At 36.8% G+C, this 16,333-nt stretch overlaps 1 protein-coding gene and 1 pseudogene across 2 annotated transcripts; one reads left to right on the top strand and one right to left on the bottom strand.

Annotated features, from left to right (window-relative positions):
- Positions 1-3,747: 3,747 nt before the first annotated feature.
- Positions 3,748-8,781, top strand: LOC143618092 (translocase of chloroplast 159, chloroplastic-like; annotated as a pseudogene). The gene is made up of 2 exons (XR_013150947.1): positions 3,748-4,447; positions 5,327-8,781. The product of XR_013150947.1 is annotated as a translocase of chloroplast 159, chloroplastic-like (transcript).
- A 4,790-nt stretch (positions 8,782-13,571) lies between these two features.
- Positions 13,572-15,382, bottom strand: LOC143618094 (stress-related protein-like; the record flags this gene model as incomplete). Its single annotated transcript, XM_077090422.1, has 2 exons — positions 13,572-14,241; positions 15,119-15,382. Coding segments are annotated over 2 exons (726 nt in total), but the record flags the coding sequence as incomplete, so codon positions are not given.
- Positions 15,383-16,333: the final 951 nt, after the last annotated feature.

Raw genomic sequence — 16,333 nt, 5'->3', positions numbered from 1 at the left:
ACAATAGCAAAGGACAGTGAAAATATAAAGTGAGAATAATTTTAGTTTAATTCACCTCAACTTAAGCTTTAGTTTAAATTATTATTGACCAATTATTCATCATCGTTAAAGATTTATAAAATTAAATTTGTAAATTATTAATAAATAAAATAAAATCTGGATGGTAATAAATTACATCTCTTGTAATTTATACTCTTTTCAAATGGTTGAGGGTTCGAGTTCCGTAGTAACATAAACTAGATAGATATGCGGATTTTTGTTAAGAAAAAAAAATACATCTTAATCTCTTATTTCTCCTACTGCGGGCCTGCGGCTACATAAATTAAAGTTGTAATTTATGGCCCAAATACCACTTATACTTATGGGCCTAACAAACAAAGTTAGATCACCACAGTCCAAAGTAGTCAGTGCTTTGCACAACACTTGGGCTTGATTTACATTCAAAGTACTTCATCTCAAGTATCTTTAACTAATGCATATTTCCGTTTTTTTTAACGACCAACTAAGTAATGTCGGGAACTCCGTACGCGGCTCCCATTGGCTAAAGGTAGCCCGAGCAGGAATGCATATTTCCGTTTTCCTTTTTATGCCTAGTTCTGTTTTTTTTAAAATAAAAATTGTATCATTTAGTTTTTTTATAGAACGGCGATTTTCTTGTATTTAGGCTATCGCACTCTCTGAATTTGGAGAGAGCCGATGTCTCAATATGGCCAGACTATGTTGTCTTAACCGGGCTCACGCTAGCTTCAGAGTTTGGCTTAGACGTTTCCCGAGGAAACCATATCACCAACAGCCACTTTACAGTCGTTGTGTCATAACAAAAGCAGAACTCTTTGACGTAACACACTGTGAGACAAAAACCCGGGTAAGCTCCACAAGAGCAGGTCAATTCAGAGCTTTAACTTGACCCGAGTGTTATATTCTTCTTTTTAAATGATGTTTTTAAAAGTGTTAGATTAATAAATTGTTGATTATAGAGTTTGATGCACATGCATCACATATACACGCGTTTGACTCATTATATAGGTATACTCGTCTTTTCAAATTTGATTGACATTGTCATGAATGTTGATACATATGCATATAATGACTACAATTCATTGTTGTGATGAGTATGATCCACTTATTCATAAATGTATAATGGTGCATACAATCCATTAAAATGGTACATCCAACTTCATAAGTATTTAGCGAAAAGATGTATGAACCTCAATTATTATTATAGAAAGTACGAGTACCCTTTTAGCCCTTTTTCAAATCTATTACAATACATATAAAAGGACACGTACCTTCCGTCATTTTATTTATTTAATTATTTTCTAACAAATGGACATAATCATTTTATATGTATGTTGATGGAAATGACGTGTATAGTTATAATACCGTAAATACTTTTCGCACTGAAAAATATGTGTAACACTCATATCCGGATGACTACATATCTTTTGTAATCGAAACTCTTTATATACGTGTAACAAAAAGAACTTGTAAAATAAAATCAAATTATATATCAAGGAATGATATAAAATATAAATCACTCATAAAGGAAAATAAACTTACAAACTATAAAGCCATTAAAAAAATTAATATCTTAAACTTTTATAAATATTTATAATTATATAAGATATAGAATATTGAGGATAAGAGGTAGTTAAATTAGAACCAAGCATTTGTATATATGAGGGTTTTGAAAGCAATACAAGGAAAACCCAATCCTCAACGATATCTTCTTTTGTCATATCGAAACAAACGTTTGTTCTGACTTTAGGCTATTATTTTTTATTTTGATTTTAGTTAAGTCATCTTCACTTAATTTTAGTTAAATTAATTCATGACAATTGTACAAAAGGTAATTATAATTCATACATAGTTAATTACATATTTATAATTTACCACCTAAATTTAACTCATTTCAACCAAGCTACAAATACTTAAAATGACAAAGTCAGTCACTCGCCAGTCTTTTTTATTCTACCCTTCCACTAATAAATCGAGATACTCTTCGAGTTCCACTATTTGTTGCCCTGACTCGTTTCCAATACTCATGAACCCGGGGCGTTGGGGTAGAGCTACTTGCTTACTCGCAAGTGTGGTGAGCTACGCCTTCTACCATTGTAACCTCGATTCTTAAATTTATTTTTCAATGTTTAACACGTAGACACTCTTTATATTCTTTATGTTGGTATATAATTTATACTAGTTAGGCGTACCTATGATGTACATGATGAAACTTAACCTCATATACAATAGCTATAAGGGTTTGAAAATAAGCTCTTTTATATTTAAATATTAAACTGATATTTGTATAAAATATACACTAGATATATTGTATTACGTACACATATATGTATGTACTCTTGCAAGTATGTATAGTACAATGTAACACACACCATAAGTACTAAATTTGATGCATTATAACCATGTTTTTTTTTATTTGCCGTCCCACATTTATTGTCCCAAATAAGTTTGTATAGATACACAATAGGCTTTTAGGTGGTGAATGCAATGTTTGGACTTTGGACCAAACAAATAAAAAGCACAAAGTACGAAACTCTCGAACTAAACAATGTTTGCAATATATATTTTTCTAAAAGGACTTAATATAATATATGATGAAAATGTATTAATGTAGCCTCCTAACAAAGTATCAATAATACATTTTTATTTATAAGAAGTTGCAATATATTTTTAGTGTATAGTTAGATATGTACCATGGGTATGTTTTGTTAATTCTCATACCCTACCATATTTTTCCTTACATATGATTTCATTGAGTATGGTTTGTTATATGTTTAGTTAGCTGTATCATCAAAATGAGTTTAATTACTTGGTGGAATAAGGATTACTAGTAGCAGGGGTGTCTATGGACGGTTCGTTTCAGAACGAGTTTAAATACTTGTATGTTTGATTAGCTGAATTATCGGAACGAACATTTTTTTTTCAAACGACAAGTTTATGCCATATTACTCTATGCTCGGGACTGAACTCAATACTTCACACCTAAGAGGCTTGTACCTCTATCATATAGGCTATTTCATAATAACAGACCGACCTATTAAACTATTAAATTTAAATGTGTTGAATCTCAAACCGAAATGTCTTCTAACCAAACATCATCTAAATTTCTCGGTCCTAAATGTAAAAAAAAAAAAAGAAAAGAAAACTCTCCCACTCACATGACTACCAGGGGCAAATTCATCACATCTTACACCCAACGGAAAAAACAGGGTAATCGGTTGTTCGTGAATCATTTGATTATCCAATAAAAACATAACAAACAAAAATGAACAAAACACTATTTAGTTCAGTTCCATTGGCTTACCTTTACCACACCATCTAAATATCTCTTCAAAGGACCTAAATATAAAAATTCGCCCTCCCAATCCCCACTCGCATGAAAACCAAGGACAAATCCGTCACATCTTTTTCTTTAACAACGTTTCATCTTGCCCATAATACCCAAGCGTGTCTTCCTAAAACATGACGTTAACCATCATACCGATCTCAACACTCATCGTGTGTCTATCCCAGTAACACCATCAATAATAAAACTCATCACTGTAGAAAACTATCTTGAATCAGGTTAACCTATATACTATCATTAAAAAGAAAAAAAAGAAATATCCTTCCCTCTCACGTGACATACAAGGGTAAAATCGTCATTTCCCATACTTTACCAAAAGCCCAACAACAAAACAAAAGCCACCAAAACCCCCTATAGCCTTCACTTTGTGGCTGCATAAGGATTGATTTCTTTCTTTCTTTCATCCTCTTTGCCCAAAACCTTATCCTTCAATTTCACCATCTTATCATAAACCCTAATCCCTCAATTCCTCAATTCTACCTCATAATTATCCACAATTTCACTATCCCATGGACTCCAAGGAAGACACCACGTCTCTCTCAGCTCTCGATTCCGTTTCGTTTAATAAAATTGAGTCTGTTAGCGACACAAACGGTGTCAATTCCGTTACTAACAACGCTGTTGTTGATAATAATAATATTAATAATAATTTGAAGAGTGGTGTTGTGAGTAGTGATGACGAAACCGAGGGGTTTGCTAGTGGCGAAGAAGAAGCGTTTGAAACGGTAATAGATAATAATAATAATAATAATAATAAGAATTTTGAAACCCTAGCGAATGTAGAAGAAGGTGAGGAGGAGACCTTTTCGGAGCCTTCGGAGTTTCCGTTGCCGAAAGTTGATGATGTCGGGGGTTTGGATGATGCCGAAAAGGTTAAGTTAGGGATAGGAAGTGAAGGAGATAAGGTTGTGGAGAATGGTGTGAAGGTTACTGAGGAAGGCGATTCGGTTGTGGAGGAGGTGAAGGTTGAGATGCCTGCGCCCGGTGTGGCGGTGGTGATTGCGAATACGAATACGGAGGAGGAGGTGGAGGATGAGGATACTGAGGATGAGGACGTGTTGTTGGTTGGTGGCTCTGATGAAGGTAATAACTTTGTTGTTTTTTTTGTATAGGGATGTAAATAAAATTAACCGAGTTTGTTTGTTAAGTTTTTATAGGACAAGCGAACGGTTCAAGCTGTTGTTTTTATTAAATAGGGATGTGAATAAAGTTAACTGAACTTGTAGTTGTTTATGCTTGTTCGTTAAAGTTTTTATAGGACAAGCAAATGGTTCACGAACTGATAGCCAAATGATTTTTTTTGTTTGTTTTTGTTTATTAAGAAGATGAACTTGTTTATGAACGCTTCACGAACACAATTTTCGTGTTTGTTTATTAAAAAAATGAACTTTTTTCGTGAATGGTTCATGAACACAATTTTTGTGTCTGTTTATTAAAGAAATGAACTTGTTTGTGAATGGTTCACGAACACATTTTTCGTGTTTGTTTATTAAAGAAATGAACTTGTTCGTGAATGTTTCACGAACAGAAGCCGAGAATGATCAGAGGCTACGATTCGGTCCGGCTAACAAGTTTGTGTTGGTGTTTTTTTTAATTTTTATATTCATATGCTATTTTACATATAAATTAATCACATAATACCTATATGTTTTTTTTGTTTCATAGTTAATATTATGCTTAAATATGTTGAGATTAGAAAAGTCATTAAAAAGTATTAAGAGTCTTTAATGAACAAACATAAATGGGCGTAAACGAACACATTTTATAACTTTCATGAACACAATTGAACAAACAAGGCCTCGGATATTGTTTGTTCATTTAGTTAATTGAACGAAATTTCTTGTTTATGTCCGTTTATCTATTAAACGAAAGAATATAAATGAACTTCCTGTTAAAACAGTTTTGCTTATCATTTGATTCATTTACAACTCTGTTTTTAATGATGTGAATTTACTTCTGAAGGTGATTCTGCTGCGGTTAACAACACTGATGAAGAAACACCTAATTTTGAATCAGTTGATGCAAAAGATGTGAAGGTGGCCACTGAAGGTGACTCTTATGCTGTGGTGGTTGCTAAAACTGTTGAAGAAAAGCCTGAATTAGAAACTGTTGATGCAGAAGATGTGAAGGTGACCACTAAAGGTGACTCTAATGCGGCGGCAGTTGATAAGGTTGATGATGAAAAATCTGAACTTGAATCTGTTGATGCAAAAGATGTGAAGGTGACCGCCGAAGGTGACTCTGATGTCCCGGTGGTTGATAAGGTTGATGTTGAAAAATCTGAATTAGCATCTGTTGAGGCAGAAGATGTGAAGGTGACCCCTGAAGTTGATTCTGTTGTGGATGATGCCATAGATGTTGAGTTGCCATTACCAGGAGTGACGGCGGTGGCGGTGGTTACAAAGACCGAAGAAGATGGTGCTGATGTGGCGGGAAACTGATAAGTTGAGTTCTGTTTTAGAAGAAGTGGTGGATAAGGAGGTTGTTGGAGTAACTGATAGCAAGTTTGCACCTTTGGAGGTTGAAGATGTAGAGAAAGAAATTGATTATTCGGGTCAAGAAACCGAGCCGGTGGTCGTTAAAACCGCTTTGAATGATGCAGAAAAGTCAACTGAAGTTTTGACCAAAGATAAGCCCGAGGATGCAGATAACGGTCTAGAAAACGGGCCTGCTGATAAGTTCGTTCTAGAAGAAGCTGATGGGTCCCACTCAGATGAAAGTTCAGAAGCCGGTAAGCAGTTTATGGAGGAGTTGGAAGGCGGTGGTGGGTCCAACACTGGTGGTGAGAGTTCTCTAGATCGTTCACAAATGGACGGTCAGATTGTCACTGATTCAGAAGAAGAGGATGATGAAGAAGACGGGAAAGAGCTTTTTGATTCAGCCGCGTTAGCCGCCCTTCTGAAAGCAGCGGCTGATGGCGGTTCAGAGGGCGGCAACATTACTTTCTCTTCAGAAGACGGGTCAAGGCTTTTAACAGTTGAACGCCCGGCTGGGTTAGGGTCTTCCCTCCAGGCCATGAGAGCCGCCCCGAGGCCGCCACGCGCCAACATTTTTAACCCCTCGAGTCTCATGAATGCTGGTGAAGCCGAACCCAATTTAACTGAAGAAGAAAGGACGAAACTTGAGAAACTACAAGCCATCAGGGTGAAGTTTTTAAGGCTTGTTCAAAGATTAGGGCTTTCACCAGACGAATCAGTAGCTGCACAAGTTCTTTACAGGCTGGCACTGATCGCGGGCCGACAAACGGGTCAGGCGTTTAGTCTTGATGCTGCTAAACGAAAGGCTAGCGAGCTTGAAGCTGCTGGTGATACTGATCTTGACTTCTCGGTCAACATTTTAGTCATTGGTAAAGCTGGTGTCGGTAAAAGTGCTACAATTAACTCCATTTTTGGTGAAGAAAAAAACCCCGGTTGGTGCTTTTCAAACTGCTACCGGTACTGTTAAGGAAATAACGGGTGTGGTTGCTGGAGTTACTGTTCGGGTTTTTGACACACCCGGGCTTCGGACCTCTGTGATGGAGCAAGGGTATAACAGGAGTGTATTATCGTCAGCTAAAAGGTTCACAAAGAAAACCCCGCCTGATATTGTTCTTTATGTGGACCGTTTGGATGCACAGACCCGAGATCATAATGACATTCCATTACTCAAAACCATCACCAGCTCACTCGGTTCTGCCATCTGGCGAAGTGCGATTGTTACTTTCACTCATGGCGCGTCGGCCCCACCCGAGGGAGCAAACGGGACTCCTTTGAGTTATGAAATGTTTGTGACCCAACGGTCGCATGTGGTTCAGCAAGCCATCGGCCAAGCGGTTGGTGATTTGAGAATGATGAGTCCGGGTCTGATGAACCCGGTATCTTTAGTTGAAAACCATCAGTCTTGTCGGAAGAATCGTGAAGGTCAAAAGGTGCTTCCGAATGGTCAAACTTGGAGGCCGCAGCTACTTATGTTGTGTTACTCGATGAAGATATTATCGGAAGCGAATTCTTTGACTAAACCGCAAGACCCGTTTGACAGCCGGAAGCTTTTCGGGTTCCGTGTGCGGTCCCCACCTTTACCGTACATGTTGTCGTCTATGTTACAGTCTCGTGCGCACCTGAAGCTGGCGGGCGATCAGGGTGGTGACGCTGGTGATTCGGATGTTGACCTGGCGGAGTTGACCGATTCTGACCGTGAAGAAGATGAAGACGAGTATGACCAGCTACCCCCGTTCAACCGCTAAAAAGATCTCAACTTGCAAAGCTTAGTAAAGAACAGAAAAAAGCTTACTATGATGAATATGATTACCGCGTGAAGCTTTTACAGAAGAAACAATGGAAAGAAGAAGTTAAAAGAATGAAAGAAATGAAAAAGAAAGGTCCCGACGGTTTGACCGGTCAAACTTACCAGGAAGAAGAAGGTGAAGGGGATGCACCCGCGCCAGTAGCGGTCCCATTACCCGACATGGCATTACCACCGTCTTTCGACAGTGATAACCCCGCGTACCGGTTCCGGTTCCTGGAGCCCACTTCACAGTTTCTGGCCCGACCTGTTCTTGACACCCACGGTTGGGACCATGACTGCGGTTATGATGGAGTCAATGTCGAACAAACCTTAGCCATTGCTAACCGTTTTCCTGCTGCAATCTCGGTTCAAGTCACTAAAGATAAGAAAGATTTCAGTATCAATATGGATTCCTCGGTTTCTGCGAAATACGGGGAGAATGTTTCGACGATGGCCGGTTTTGACATCCAACCGATCGGGAAACAGTTGGCTTATATAGTCAGAGGCGAGACCAAATTCAAGAATTTGAAGAAAAACAAAACTGCTGCAGGGGTGTCGGTCACGTTTCTTGGAGAAAACGTTGTAACAGGGTTTAAAGTCGAGGATCAAGTTGCACTCGGGAGACAATACGCAATCATCGGGAGTGCGGGTACAGTTCGGTTCCAAACAGATTCGGCTTATGGAGCGAACATCGAGGTCCAACGACGTGAGCTCGATTACCCGATCGGTCAAATCCAGTCAACTATCGGGTTATCGATTATAAAATGGAGGGGTGATTTGGCGCTTGGGTTAAACAGTTTGGCTCAGTTTTCGGCTGGACGGAACTCCAAAGTGACTCTACGGGCCGGGCTTAATAATAAAATGAGCGGGCAGATCACTGTGAAAACAAGCAGCTCGGAGTATCTTTCACTTGCGCTTGCAGCGGTTATTCCTTCGGTTATCTCGGCTTACAAGAAGTTGCGGGCTGGTGGTGGTGACGGTGACAAGTACTCGCCTTATTAAGGTTAGCCGGCTTTTATTTATGGTGTTTTGAAGATCATTGTTCTTGGTTTTATTGAATAATATGCTTTTATTCAGCAGTTAAAATGTTTTGTTTAATTTTGTAAAATCACAAAGATGATGAGATGAAGTTATGAGATGCTATCTTTGGGTTATTTTGATATGTGCCTCCTTTTATAAATCATATTATTTTTATCAGGATTATGTTGTATTGTCATTGCTAATCTACTGTGACCTTAGCAAGATAACTGAGTAAATTGCGGTTTTCATCCCCATGGTTTGTCCAATAGTTTTAAATTTGCGATTTTCGTCCTTGTGGTTTTAATTTACTAGCAATTAAACCCGAATTCACTAACTCCGTTAAGTATGGTTGTTAAACCCATTAGTGTGCCCCTCACGTGAGGGCAGTCTTGTCCTTTTTCTCCCAAAATAAACCCAGTCTTAATTCGCAGTCCCCCTCACGTGAGGGGTTGGGTTGTGTTTGGGGAGAAAAAGGACAAAATTGCCCCTCACATGAGGGGCACGCTGATGGGTTTAACAACCAAAGTTAATGAGGTTAGTGAATTCAGGTTTAATTGCAAGTAAAATGAAACCACAGGGACGAAAATCACAAATTTAAAACTATTGGACGAAAACCGTAAATTTAGAAAAAGGGTCGAAAACCACAGTTTACTCAGGATGTCTTTTTACATGGAATTAGAGTTATATATATAAGCACCTCACATGTGAGTAAATGCATTCTAATTTTTTTTAAGTGTCAAATAATTATTTGACATGAATTCATCTGGTTTATTTTTAAGTTGATTCAAGTTTACTTAAAAGAGTTTAATAAGTGAAGCTATGGTCTTGTTTTTATATTCAAGCTTAAACTTGATCTTGTTTAAGCTCGGTTTGATTCGAGTTTTTATTAAGTCTATTTGAGGCCTCATAAGTGAAGCCATGGTCTTATCTATATTCAAGCTTAAACTCGATCTTGTTCAAGCTCGATATGATTAAAGTTTTTATTAAGTCTTCTTGAGCCTCATAAATGAAGCCATGGTCTTATTTTTATAATTAAGCTTAAAGCCTTAAACTCTGATTTTTTATAAGTTCGGTTTGATTCGAGTTTTTATTAAGTCTACTTGAGGCCTCATAAGTGAAGCCATGGTCTTATTTTTATTTTCAATCTTAAATTCGATATTGTTTTAAGCTCGGTTTGATTCAGGTTTTTAGTAAGTGTACTTGAGCCGATAAGTGAAGCCATGGTCTTATTTTTATAATTAAGCTTAAACTTGATCTTGTTTAAGCTCGGTTTAATTTAAGTTTTTATTAAATCAATCTCAAATAGCTTATGAACAGCGCGACTAATTTACACCCATAAATGAAACCGACTATTTGTACTTTATGTTCATCATAATAAACTTTAATGAAATTTCCATGTGAATTGGTCATTGATGAGCTGAAATCATTGTTACTACTTTTTAATTCTTCATGCTATTTATCTTTCATATTTTATGCTCAAATCACTTCATTCCAATTTCTTTAAGGCCCAGTTCCTTTGACAAGTTTTTTTTTATTTTTTAATCCACAAAGAAACCAAACGTGTCAAGCTCGTTGCTAAAAACATACACAAACCATGATGTATGGTTGTTATTTATGTATTTTATCAATACGTAAACAACTAAACACTCCTATATCTTCATATTCATATAAAAGATATGTCTTTGATTTAACTAAGGAGTTAACTAACCAACTGACCAAAATATATTGCCATATTGATATTGGTAAACATTAAAGCTGTCTCGATGTACCAAAATTTTCACTAAACATTTAACACATCCAACATGGTGGCTTGACGACGGTTTCACTTTTTTATGAACATTACGTGAGAGGGTGAACCGCCATGATGATTTGCGTGAGTGAGCGCACGCTTGTGACTCATGAGACAGGCCATGAACAACAAATAATGAACTTATACTAAATGATATTAAAAAATTAAGTATTATTGTGAATGATGAGATAAGTATGACATAGATTGAACGAGTAAGTGAATAACAAAGGTGTGGTGATGTAGACATGTAGTGCTCAAGTGGAATCTATGAACAAGTTAAAAAGAAAACTTATTCAAGGCCGATTTCTAATGTATAGTACATAGAAATAAATTTATAAAACTTTTTGTTAATGAAAATTTATATAAATTTTGTTCACTATGAAACTTGGACCCTCACTATTTGGCATGTCTCCTTATCAAACGCTTTGATACCATTGGGCTATAAGCCCTTTGCTATTTATAAGTTTAACTGGTTGTGTACTGTTTATATACTCAAGTCATAATCTATAAAGACATTTTACGACTCATATATGCTTTGCCAACCCGACAAATGTGAAGAGGTTTCAGGCATGGTTGAGTTGTGTGGTAATGTGAGTCGTATAGGCCTATACGAGTTGTATAAGTGCATCGTTTTACATGTCAGTCAAGGTTTTCTTCGATACACCTGTCAGCCAACTATTTGATACAATACAAGATTCTGCTAATTATTTAACAGAACAATAGATTCTGTCAATTCTTTGGCACGATACGGATTAGGCCAATTATTTAATACGACCCAATATTCCATCAAAACTGCCATATATTAGACTAGAAGTTCCTTTATGCTATTCATTCAATTCTCACTTCATGTTACTAATTTCAACACCATATACATTATCAATCTTAATAAAAAAAAAACTAGTTAGCGATGTCGTGTTTTGACGATAACTATGTTATCATGTGTTGAATCTCTTAGCAATATATCAATGTTTCCCCCCTAATCAAGTGCAAACCAGATGTCATGAGATTGGTGTTGTCATACTCAACCAAAGATTAAAGAAAATTTTGCGGGTCATGTAACAACATTCATCTCAAGTAGACGTTATGGTACCCATAAAAATAATAACTGTCCATTTCAGTTAGTAGTAAAACACTTCAAGGAGTATGATGGTTGGATTTTACAGGTGACGTGTAACGAACACAGCAATCCACCTACTCAACATTTGGAACTTGGAAGGGTATCCGTTTTCAATAAGATTATTCGATAATATGCAGCCACGTGTCATTCTATCAACTCTTAAGGAACTAGAATGACTAAATGTATCATCACTTAAAAACCACATATGCAATACAGAGGGGGTGTTTGGGATTCCTTATACCTTCTTATGACATATAACAATAAGTTATAAATTAAAGTTTATAATTTATCAACTTTTCCTTTTCATATAATAAGTAATTCCAAACATTTTTTTTTTAACTTTTTAATAAATTATAAGTAGGCTAAGATGTGTAATCCTAAACACCCCATAGAAAGTGAAAAACCATCAAAATCCTCTATAGTTTCACCCTCAATTCAATAGGAGAAAATAGTGTGCTAATATTCTATTATAATTTTTTATCATCTTTTCTTTAGTGAAAGTGAAAGAATAAAGCTAAATGTCAAAAAGATGAATCTATAAACTATAAATAATAGAAGCAATGCTCAATTGCTCACCACCACAAATTTGATTAAAAGATGGACTTGGGCCCAGTGATGTTTGTCTAATTGAACTCTAGTGGCTGTAAATAAGAGTTGGTAGCCTCACTAAACATGATGCAAACTTGGTGGCCCATGGTCACAAATTCCAACATATCTTTTTCTTCCACACAACTTAAATACTAAACTTATATTCCCAATAATCTACCTAATCTAAACTGTAGTAAGGCTATGCTCCTGTGTCCCCAGGACAAATCCCTTTTGAAATGGATGATGTGAGTTTGTCAAATGCTCGGCAAGCCGCTACATTAGCGGCGCATAAACTATGTTCGTCAATCAAGTTTGTTCAGTGGTCGTAACGTAATTAGTTAGTAGGCCGCTCTACCGCTGAGCTACCGAGGTGGGGCTTAAGACCATCAGATGGATTCTTAGGAAGCCATCTATTCTGCTAATACCGGTCCTATCCTCTCCTTTCTCTGATTCCCAGTGAGAGGTATAAGTAGTCTAAACGCTCTTTCCAGCCTTTGGTTTGGCTAGGTACTACTAACTATCAGAAAGTTCGAAAAGTCTCTAGTAAGGCTATATATATTGTGTTGAAGCTATGATCAAGATTCATCTCATCATATTACGTAATATGACGCTAACACACATTGCAATAGTCACGAGTAGCGTGGCTCAACTTATCCGTTGAAGTCATCGTTCCCAGGACAAAACACATAGACTAAAATTGGTACCAAAGTTTTGAGTTTCGGTATCGGTACGGTACCAGAATTTTCCGAATTTTACCTTTAATACCGGTATTTTCCGAATTTTACCTTTAATACCGGGTACCGAGCCGAATATGTACCGGTACCAAAAAATTGCAATTTTCAGGATCGAAATTTTCGGTGCCGTACAGATCTCATCCCTACCTGAAACCCTATTTTAATCATCAAACAACCTACACATGGCTACATAATTGGTATATGTAATTTCGCTTAACCCACGTCCATGCAAATCGTAAGTTATATATGTGCCGATATTGCTTTGCACGTTTACATATTTACTTTCAGAGAACCGACATTTTTTTGTCCCTTTGGCTTTTGATACCTTTGGCTCCTTGGCACCGGAAGCTATCCGTTTTCTAACCAGGGTCCAACGGGTTGTGCATAGCAATGTGTCGACTCCAAAGGGGCAGGGGTATGTCTTTAGCAGGTTAGGGTTTGCAATTCAGAAAGGGGTGGCGGCACAGCTTGTTGCCCGCCTACCTGCTATGTTGATGTAATATCTATGTTTCTATATAATGAAAAAATAGATACCATGTTTTATGAGAAAAAAAAAAATTAATGCTGGTGCATATATAAATTAACCGCATTTACATATTTGCTTTCAGATTTTATGCTGGTGCATATACAAATTAACTGAAACCTACCAAATACGCGTCTTTACGCTACCGCAACATGACGAATTTCGTTACCTAGTTCACTATTAAATGAGTTTCTTTTTTTTTTAAATGTTAAAATGATGTACCTAAAGTATAAAACAAAAACAATTACCCAAATGAAAACTTTATACAAAAACCACCTACTTATATTATACCAAAGTTAACCATAAACCACAAAGACAAAAGTCACCACACCACTAAAACCAAACGATTATCCAACACAATTTGTAACACACAAACACACCTCATGTCTCAACCTCAACACTTTGACCAACCGTTGACTCATTCTCACCATCTTCAAACACCTTAGCAATCTTATCAATCGGAACCAACGGTAAATACTGAGCCACCACATAACCTTTCTCCGCGGAGTAGACGACCGTGTAGTTATACTTCTCAAGTACATACGCGCCTGCTGGGACGGCAATATGAGCCACTTGAGGAAACACGGGAAGTTTGTTCAACGAACGCCATGTGGACACTATGTATTTCTCGGCTACTGGCTCGTAGTTCTTGTAGAGTTCTTTAGCTGTCGGCTCGTACTTCACGTACAATGTGTGTGTCACGTTTGTGGCGGTTTTGAGTGCCTCGGAAGCCACTGTTTTCGCTACTTCTGGGAAGTTGTGGACAGTGTATTTGACTTGGCTTGGAAGTTGTTTTATCACTGATGGCACGTGACGGTTCAGCTCGGTCAACAAGTCATCCACCTACACGTTATGAGACCACCGCTAGTTAGTTACTAATAGGGGTATAGACGAGCCAAGTTGTTTGCAAGCCGCTCAAGATCACTCGGGATCGGATCGATAAACAGCTTGAAATGACTCAAGCTTCTTCGAGCATGGGCTTGCAAACTCGGCATTGAGTTAACGAGCTTGACCTCGAGCCTTGTATGAGAAGCTTGTTTATGCCATCGAGCCTAATGCATTTTTAAGTTTTACCTCTTCTGGACTTGCATTTATCAATTTCAAACTGCAGAGCTCGGCCGAGCTTTGGCTCGTTTAAGGGTTCTACACGAGCTCAAGCCAAGCTTGGGCTCATTTAAGATTTTTTTTTCAAAAAATATGTATATATTCTATAAAAAATGTATATAAATTACTTGATATATCTTGAGCTTAAAAAACAACCTCTGAGAGGAACTCAAATTTTTAAAAAAGGTGCTTCGAACGAACTTAGCTCGAGCTATAGTAAGTCAAAACAACCCAAGCTCAAGTTCTAGCAAATCAAAACAGGCCAAGCCCGAGCTTTAGCAAGTCAAAACAGGCTGAGCTCGAGCTCTAGCAAGTCAAAATAGGCCGAGCTCGAGCTCTAGCAAGTCAAAACAGGCCGAGCTTGAGCTCTAGTGAGTCAAAACAGGCTGAGCTCGAGCTCTAGCAAGTCAAAACAGGCCGAGCTCGAGCTCTAGTAAGTCAACGAGCCAAGCTCTTGCTCTATTAAGTCAACGAGCCAAGCTCTTGCTCTATTAAGTCAAAACAAGTCAAGCTCAGCTCGGCTCAGCTTGTTTACACTCCTAGTTACTAACTTAGTAACTCGTACCGATACCCATACAATCACAAAAGGAGGAACAATAACTACGAACACACGCACCTTCACATCAAGGAACTTGAGAGCCTCAAACGGAACATAGTGAAACTTCTCATAAACCGGTCCAACAACAGTTTTAACCGAGTTCTCCACGCTCTGAATACTAGGCTTCAACGAACCAGCGTTCTCCTTCGCGTATCCATACACAGTTGCGAAACAAACAATGAAATACACCGCTGCGTATTGCACGAAATCCAGATATTTCAAATGAGTCACCTCACCTCCATCACTCTGCACCTGTAAATTCACAATCAAATTCAAATCACATCAATTAAACAGAAATTACACAAAATTATTTAAAACCACCAGATCTAACACTAAAATAATCAAATTGTCATGATAAAAATATTAAATTTAAATATTTCAGTAAAACATAATTTATTAACTTCTCATTTAAACAGAGGAATTAAGAGAAAATTGTGAATCTATTTGTGAAGAACTAGACGATTCCGTACGAATCTGTTTTATATACAAGTGTTTATATTGTGTAAAGAACAAGCAAATACGTATTGAAATAGTGTTTTAGAGATATTAATAGATCAAATTATAGCAGATTACAGCAAAATACGACGTCGTTTAACCAGAACAATAAGCAGAAATCTAATTAACATGCAATTGATTTTATATTTTATCAGAAACTTATTTGATATTTAATAAGTAGAGATCAAGTACAATTACAGCAAAACAGTAACGTTTAACCGGAAGAATAAGTAGAAATCAAATTAGCATGCAATTAATTTGATATTTTGTAACCAATTGATCTGATATGTAATAATCAAGTACAAATTACAGCAAGACGACGACGTTTAACCGGAACAATAAGGAGAGATCAAATTAACATACAATTATTTATATTTTGTAATAAATTGATCTGGTATGTAGAAATCAAGTACTAATTAAAGCAAAAACGACGACGTTTAACCGGAATAATAAGTATAAATCAAATTAACATGAAACTAATTTAATATTTTGTAATAAATTAGAAATCAAAGTACTATTTAAAGCAAAAACAACGACGTTTAACCAGAATAATAAGTATAAATCAAACTAACATGCAACTGATTAATATTTTGTAATAAATTGATCTGATATGTAGAAATCAAGTACAAATTAAAGCAAAACGACGCCGTTTAACCGAAAAAACAAGTAGAAACCGAATTAATATGCAACTGATTTGATATAAAGAATAATTTTATAATTAATAATATTAAATAATTA

Source organism: Bidens hawaiensis, unplaced genomic scaffold (assembly GCF_021521415.1).
Source record: "Bidens hawaiensis isolate Kalapana, Puna unplaced genomic scaffold, B.hawaiensis_p1.1 tig00063138_1, whole genome shotgun sequence".
In the NCBI taxonomy this organism is placed as follows: Eukaryota; Viridiplantae; Streptophyta; class Magnoliopsida; order Asterales; family Asteraceae; genus Bidens; species Bidens hawaiensis.
The sequence above is the reverse complement of the archived record's forward strand: the minus strand, read 5'-3'. Positions and strand labels throughout refer to the sequence as shown.